We start from the raw sequence: 8,798 nt of genomic DNA on the forward strand, positions 1-8,798 counted from the left end.
AAAAAAAAAAGGGGGGGGGGGGGAGTGTCAATGAAAAAAGTATCTTCTAGTAATCTCCACATTTCCTGAGGAACAGAAGGTTGGCATCTATGTTTACAGTACCAACCACATGCAAAAACCCCTAGTTCAATCACTACATGTATAAACCTTAAAAGTCTCATTATGCTTATAAAATGTGGAACACCAAAACTAAAAAAGATAGAGATTACCTCCTCCCTTTGTAGGTGTTCTGTGAAGAAAAGGATGTAACTAGTTTTTTTCCTTATAAAAGAATGCTCAGGAACAAGCTGGGAGGATGGGGTTCCTGTTTCAGAAAATCTTCCGTGAAATTATTTCTACAATTTTCCTAATGGCTCTGATCATGATCACTAAGATAACCCTGGTTACGTAGCAACTGGATTCTCAAGCCTGTATCTCACAGAGAACCATTACAGCTAAATCAGAAACATGGGACAGCAAACAGCATTAAAAGTTGAGGGATATAAAAAAAAAAAGTAATCAAGTCTACATACGCCTCCAGTTCTTGTTTCATTTTGGTGAATTCTTCTTTAGTCATTGATCCTTCCCCTTCTCCAAGTTTCTGCAATTTCTCCCTTGAGGCATCAAAGTCAGGCCTGGGTGGTGCCGGTGGAATCTGGAATTGAATCAAATTTTTTTTAATTGCTCATCTTCTCAAACAACATCCGTTCAGTACAGGAACTGTAGATTGCCTGCAGCTTTTTAATATATGGCTCTCTTTCATCATTCATTACAGCATTTATGGATAAAGTCTCTCATTCATGAGTTAGACATGCTGCATTACTGTACCAATTTTGGCCAAGTGTCCTTGAAGATTACTAAAATATTAACTAATGGCTTCAGTAGTTTAATTACAACAGAAACCAAATAATACCTAGCTTTCCCATGACAATGAATCAAAACTTGAAATCATTATTTTATAATTAGTTTTGTTTTAACTTATTTGGTAAGGATTATTTCTTGTTTAAAGAAAAAAGAATTCCACAATGGTTTTCTCACCATCCATTTATAAATCCCCAAAACTTTAAACCAAAAAAACCATTCCATATTGTTTGCAGGCACTAGTTTTTTCTTACAGCACTGTTGACATTAAAGATACATCTGTTGAAATAACAAAGCACACAGTAAACAAGTCTCTAGGTTAATCTTGTAATATAGTGTATTAACATTGGAAGAAAAAACACCACAGTCAAACTAATCCTGAATTGCTATCAGTAAATGGACACAGAACAAAGCTAAACTATGCTTAAATTTTAGTTCACCGATATTTGCCCATTACATTAATGCGTTACAAAAAAGAAAAATCCAGCATCTACGCAGTCAACTGTCTGAAACTAGTTATTACCACACTGAAGGTCTAGTCACTTCAAATAGTTTTTCTCACTAAAAAAGACTAGCTCAAGAATGGTATGATACATCACAGATTATATTCATCATTATAATAGTCAATGAGAAATATACGTTTACCTTCTAAACCACAGTATATACACACCCAAAACACAAAATGAATACCTAACTTTCACACCAAGATGACAAATATTCCTATTTGTAATTAAAGTATGAACAGCAGCACCCATTTTTAATAGGCAGTATTGCAAGGTGACTATTTCGGGACCTCTGTTCCCCGGAGGCCTGAAATGAACTTCAAAACACAAGTTGTTGTGTATTAAGGTTCTCTGTAGTTCTAGGTGGTATTTGGGGGGGTGGGGCGGTGTCCCCTCCAACTGATTTACGGTAAAATTATTCTGATCTTCACAATGAAAACTGGAAAAGTCTAATTACTAGAGCTCAGTTACTGCACTCTGCCATTCCAGCTAAAACAAAGGCAACATGAAACTTGTAACGAAGTTAAACATAAGCTTGTAAAAACAATACCACCAAGTTATACAGTTCACCTATCTCCCACACTTTTAACACAGTGGACTAAAAATACACTTGGATACAGTTTAAACTACTCAATCCATAGGAGTGAAAGGCAAGAAAGTACAGCAACTACAGTTACTTTCCTGCAAGCTTGCTTCAACCATTAATTTTGTGTAACTGCATAAAATGAAGTATTAGAGCTTCCGATTTGATTTAGAAGGAATGAACATCTGCTATTTCCATTGCATTTAAAAGCAGTCACAAGTACTTTTGATACAGCCCACAGAAAACAGTGCACATAAACCAAAAAAACTGTTAATACTTACAATATAGCCAGCATAGTCCTCATTCTCAACAAAAGAATCATGAAGCCAAATAAACTCTTCATGTTGCCGGACAACAGAAAATTCATTTTGTTTGAAATTCGGTAAGGAACTCTAGAAGGGGAAAAGGAGGAAGAATTATGAAAAGAAAAAAAAAAAAAAAACAAACCAAAAAACAACCAACCAAACAAAACATATCAAAGAAACCCACAGCGTTTTCTTTACTATATGAAAAACACCTTGAAGTAACAACAAAAACATCCCTGTAAAAATAAACCAATCATCCAAGTGAGGATTTGACCAAAAAGAAGTTTGCACAGCAATAGTTACCCCTGTCTTAATTAGTGCATCAATCAATTGGAATGGGTTGCCCAAAGAGGCTGTGAAGTCTCCGCCCTTGGAGATATTCAAAACCCAAAGGGACAAGTCCTGAGCAATGTGCTCTGGTTCACCCTGATTTAATGGTGGGAATGAGGGAGGAGATGGGACTAAATTATCTCCAGAAATTTTATTCGAGCTCAACTTTCTATGATTCTGAGATTTATAAACACTCAAATCTAAAAAAAAGAAGAAAAGCCATAAACAACCAGTACCTAAAAATTATTCTTGCATGTAACTCCATTATGAAATACATTTTTAGAATCTAAAACCATGACTAATATAATACAAAATATACTGAAGAATAGTGAGGTATATTAAAGATTCTACCTGCAAATAGGCCAATTAATAAGCATGGGAATGGCATGACAACACATCAGTACGAAAAAACTGAACGTCAGTTTTTTCTAAACAGTTTTTTAACCTCTTAACTTTTTAGCCATCTTTTTCTTAAGCACTGCAGCTACACAGTCTCTTAAACATGAGATACCACTACTTTCTGATTTCCTTTGGATTGTGTTACACTTGTTTCAATAAACAGTTTAAGCAAACTTTGTTTTCTATATAGTTAAGAATATGTTCAGTGTACAAACCCAGGCTTTTACCTTTGTATGGACAGTGAATTTCACTTTGTCCCTCTCACTGAGTGCATCTGAGATATCCACTTGCAGAGCAGCATCAGTCTGGAGATCTACATTTATTGCTCTAAGCTAAACAAAGAAAAATCTATTTAGCTTAAATTTAAAAAAAAAAAAAAAGAGTTAATATATTTCCTTATTCTCCCCTTGAGAAGAACCCTGATCCTGCAATTCTCAATATCCTTAAAAGACTGAAGACAGATTATTAAAAACCCCAACATTAAAAGATTATTTCCAGTGGAAAAAGAAATTCCAGTCGTACTCCTTACGGCACACATGACCATACAAATAATTTCCTTTACTGTACTGCTTGTTAGTGCACTATTTTCATTTCTGTGTATTGTTAACTTGCTAGTAATTGAGATGGGCAAGACAAAGTACATTTACAGGCAGCAACAAGTTCAGTAGGTCCTTCTCTTCATTTCACCCGCTCCCCCAAACTGACAACCTGCTGTAAATAAATGTACTTGTAAAGGTAATTATAAAGGTACTAAGAGTTGAAAAGGTACTTTTAAGGAGAAAAGCAGTCTTATACTTCAAAGAAGCAAGAACTATTAAAAACCTGGTTTACTCACATTGTCTTACACTATTCTTTTGTTTAACATTTCCCATGATATACCGAAAAAGCAAACAAAAAAAAAAAATCCTGAACTTCACAGACCTGACTCCTTGGAAATATTTTTCTGGAAAAAAAAAAAAAAAAAACAAACCAGACCAAAACAAAAACCCAAACCCAATATTTCAACCTGTTCAAAATCAGCACAAGAAATGGCAAAAGTGCAAGGAATACGCATTTTTTTTCCACAAGACGTGAAACCTGAACTCTCTCACAAAATAATCCCAAAGTCACATTGAAAAGAAAATGAGACAACAATCAAATATAGAAAAATTGGAAGATTATCCGAGTACCACAATGTTTGGCAGTAACTGGACCAAAGGCTTCAACAGTACTTGATGAAACTAAGCTCATCTAGACCCCAACTGGAAATTCAAGTCCCCTCACCCTTGCACCCTTGTTGTTCTAGAGCAATTTGTCCCATGACAATTTCATCATCATGATCAACAGACATTCAGAATATTTTTTACAAGTACTAAGGCTAACTCTGAAATCTTCTCCAATCACATTGTCAAAAAATATTTCAATGTCATACTCATGAGGCTTACTTTTTACTGAGAGGCTGTTTTCTTTGATGCTGCATTTTTTCTAGAAATACCACATTCTACAGTATAAAACTGCTTTGCCATACAAAGATACAGACTTTTTCCTGCCAAATTTTTCAGGACTGCATTTTGAAATCCATACTCAAGTACAAAAATACTTTTAAGTATCACCAACACACAGTACAAAGGTTATACATGAGCAGACTTTGAAGGTAACACTGCAAGGCACCGGAACAGCACTAGGAGAGAAGCATCAACCGCCACATCTTGTTTTCTGCCAGTTATCTTAATCCTTACCTTAAATCATAGTGGTCAGCTCCCACTCTAGTTTTAACCTCAATGCATGGACAATTCTGCTGCTTATGTAGCAGCAACCAGATTAATACATCTTAGAAATAATGTGTTAAAGTACACCAAAATCATACACTAACATATTCTGCTAGGGTAGCAAAATCTAACAGTTCAATAGCTATTACACAAATAGCAATAGCTTTTCCTTACAGCAAAGTTGGAAATCATTAAAACCACTGCACAGTAACATATTCACAGATGTGATTCAGGCATCGCTTTTTGTTTTGTTTTCCTAAGGTTTAGGGGATCACTGCCTCACACAAAGGCATATTATCATGCAACAATCCATTGCAGATCACTTCTCAGAGGCAGAATCTCATAGCTCCTACTGAGTTTCCAATGTGCTTAACTTCTAATTTAGGAAAGAAAAATATAATCTGACATACCAATGTCTGCCTTATGTCATGACACCACATTTTTCAGCTTGTAAAAAAGTTTTTAGTGGTTACCCTGCCTGGGGTACTGTTTGTTTTTCTCCAGTCCCCCAGAATACATTAACAAACAGAGTAATCTCAGCAAATAATCTGGATTATCCAAATGGTATTTTTGCAGTCTTTCACAGGTCACAAAAATTGCTACTAAAATATTTCTTTTCCCTCCTTTTTTAAAAAGTGGTACAATACAAAATTCTAAGATTCAGTACAACAGCTGTTCAAATTTGTGACTAGTGCATATGCAGTCTCTAGTGCAGCACACCCTGGCTGTATGCACTATTCACAACTTTAGAAACAAAATGCTTATCTGTGCTGAGAAAATTAAGAACTACCTAAATGTGACAACATCACTCATGACATAACTGTAAAAGACTATTTGTTTGATTTATACTGAGTTAAGTTTGTAACAGTTTTGAAGAGTTTAATCATATGTTAAATTATGCTGTGTAGCTTGACTACCAACGGGGAACATTTTCATCTGCAATGGTAATGAAGCATTTATGAAAGGTGTCAAAGACAATCAGAAAGTTGAAGGACTTTAAATGTATCCATGTGACACAATGGTTCACGTTGCATTACTGGGAATTAAATTCACAACATCACACAACAAACTTAAGCAATCACTTCATCACTACTTCCAAAAGAAAACCACCACCAATTGATGGTTTCCTAGTCATGAAGGGAGTAGAAAATGAAAAAAAAAAAAAGCTACAAAACCTGATTTGGATGAGAAGTCTGATTTGGAAGAAAACTGAAACGTAAGTGCCTTAAATTCTGAAAAAAATGGAGGTGGGATACAGTCCCTTTGTACCTTGCCCCCCCTCTCCCCAATCTAAAACATGCCACATAGCACAATAATTTTATGCTTAGATACATGCTCTACACCCATACCAAACAACTTGCAAAACAAAACCTAATTTAATTTAGCTGCTTTACAGTTTCCTGTGCTATACCAAGAAAGTCCCTGTTTTATTCAAACGATCTAGAAAATACCAGAAGCCAAAATCAGGGCTAAGTGATGTTACAGTACTAAAAGAGAACACAATGCAAGTAGAGGATTTAGCACCTAAGCTCTTGCTCAAGGATCAGTTATACTTCAAATGATAATGGAAGGAAGCTGGTAGAGACAAGGGAAACAACCAAACCTTACATTGCCGGGTAATGTCATCAAGTTAACAACAGTAACTTCTATGCTCTAAGCTCTTTCAAAAATGTTAGAGAAAAGGACCCTTTCTTCGGCATGTTCTTTACAGGCAGATAAATACACAGAGCAAGGGAAACAAACAATACTTTTACAACAAAAGATTACAAAGTGTCTTCACAGCATTGAGTTTCTAGCAGACCTGTTCTAAGGGATAGCTCATTTCCCCTAAATGAGGAGACAAGAGCATTAGCCAAGTCGGCTAAAGTTTATAAAGATATAAAATACACAAGACAATACTAGTAGAGCAATACTATACCACCTTTCAAAGCGGGTATTGTTTACATTAGTGAGAGCACAAAAAAGCCCAACAGGAATCAACTTACTCCAAGCAAACTCAATAGTACCTTCCTAAGTGAGATTTAGAAAAGCAATTCCCCTAAGTTCATTTTATGCACACCATTTATAATAAGTTCCTTCTACAGACCACCCACTGCTACTTCCTCAAAGATGATTCTCAGTGCTTTGTTTTACAATTCTCCGGAAAAGGCTCCATATGGTATAACACAATTGTTTGAGAATTACTGTTCTATGTGGCATCGACATAATTTCCAGCCCACTTTTCCATCCCATCACCCCCATGTTAAACTTAACACAGCTGCAGCTGACCAACATGACTCTGAAGAGTTAAAAGTACAGTTGTCATAGCTATATCTCAATTCTAGAGAGGAAAGAGTACTGATTTGCAAAACTAAAAGCTCAATTACTCTAACCAGAAGTTGCCATCCATGCTCTCAAATAAAGGCTGGACCTACTACTCGTTTTTTAATCACAAACAGAGGAAGGCGACAAATCAGAACCAGGAAAACACTTTATGAAAAGCTGTTTATTTTTACTACTGCTACTAAGAAAAAAGTTATGGTTTTGAGGATTAAAGCATAGCAAATCTGTCCATGAGCAGACTGCCAGTGTTGCTTTTGATTAGATTTTCTGTACCACAATCAAAATCAGGCAGATAACCTATGTTTTAACCCCAGGAATTCACACACCAGTGAAAGAAATAAAACTCCAGTGTGACTGAAAATAAGAAACCTAAAAAAATTAGGGAAAGGAGGAGGACACTGTTCTGGTTTAATTCCTCAGTGCTGGATGAAGATGGGGGAGGGGAAGGAAAAAAAAAAAAAAAGACTGCACTTGGCCAACTGAGATGATGTAAGTTGTCCAACAGCACAAACAAGACTGCTAAGAGATTTCTTAAGGCTTTCAAATTACCCTGTGAACTCTGACTACCTGTAGCCTTAGAGGGAAAACTAATAACCAAACAAACAAACAAGTTTCACACGGGATCAGATTTGCATTGTTATATTCTACCCGCACCTTCAGATAAAGACAACTTATCTGTGCACTTCATACCAGGGACGACCTGTGTAAAATACAACTCCATAATTAACAAGCTCTTCGGTCCTTGTTCTGAAGACACTCAAAGGACAACAGTTTCCACCTTCTCTCTTTTTCATCCAGTATTCTTACTAAAGTAGCTGTATAATTAAAGGGAAAAGCTCTACAGTGGCCAGAATTGGCCTAATACAATACTAGAATTCTTTCTTTAATTTCAGGTCATAAACCGGAATATAAAACACACTGAATTCCTACCACCTGCATACAGGCAAAAATCGCTTAGTACTTACTGTTATATTTGACACTTGAGTATGGCATGCATTACAAAAGGGTATAACAACCCAGTGTTTTTCAGATTTTGTATTTTTAATAATATACTGGATGTAGCCACTTTAATAACCAGCATCAGCCAAGGCAACCTAAGCAACCCAGAAGCTGCTCTCCTACCTTGCTCGGAGTCAGTCTTTCTCAAGGTATAACCAATAAGGGTAATCGGTCTGAATAAGTTATACACACTAGATTAGCTGATTTGCTGCTCAAGTGAGGCAGGCAAGTTAAAGAAAGATGGATGCAGCAGTTAGAAGAGAAAGGAAGGCCAGAAACTGCAGGGCAGAGAAAAAGGTTTTCTCAGTAAGGAAACATAATCATGGCATCCTGTCCCACCAACAGAACTTCTTTTCAATAAAGAGTTTACTACGCAGCGTGCGCCTGCAACCTAAACGTCCCATTGTTATCTATGGGAGAGCCTCTAGGGCCTAAAGAGAGAAGAGAGGGCAGGACTATTTCACCTAGGCCCTGGCTCACGATTAAAGATGGAACCTGGCGCTCTCCACCAGGCTGGTCAACCTGGTCAGGACCGCAGCACAACGGGGGCGTGCGCAGGGGAGGGGGGGCGCGTATCGGCGCAGAGCAGAATACCAACCTCTAGCAGCACATACAGCCCCCTCGCAAGCCATTCCAACAAAAGCACGAAAGAGCGGCCCTTCCGAAACTTGGGTGACAGAACAATGAAAAATTCAAGGCAAAACACGCGCACGCAGAGACCAGTTCCAGAGGGGGGCTCTGCTCCCTCCTCATTAGCGGACGCCGGCAG

General features: G+C 37.1%; 1 protein-coding gene across 3 annotated transcripts in view; it reads right to left on the reverse strand.

The window, feature by feature from the left end:
* The window catches only part of SNX6 (sorting nexin 6), a 27,841-nt gene that overhangs the window by 18,635 nt on the left and 408 nt on the right, over positions 1-8,798 (reverse strand). For all 3 annotated transcript variants that reach the window (XM_010583638.1, XM_010583637.1, XM_010583639.1), the window contains 3 exons: positions 3,188-3,292; positions 2,208-2,318; positions 513-634 (listed from right to left, as the gene is read on the reverse strand). In XM_010583638.1, the coding sequence (XP_010581940.1) occupies positions 513-634; positions 2,208-2,318; positions 3,188-3,292 (338 nt within the window). The remainder of the gene's footprint in view (positions 1-512; positions 635-2,207; positions 2,319-3,187; positions 3,293-8,798) is intronic.

The sequence above is a fragment of the Haliaeetus leucocephalus genome, unplaced genomic scaffold (assembly GCF_000737465.1).
Source record: "Haliaeetus leucocephalus isolate CR32 unplaced genomic scaffold, Haliaeetus_leucocephalus-4.0 Scaffold932, whole genome shotgun sequence".
Lineage (NCBI taxonomy): Eukaryota > Metazoa > Chordata > Aves > Accipitriformes > Accipitridae > Haliaeetus > Haliaeetus leucocephalus.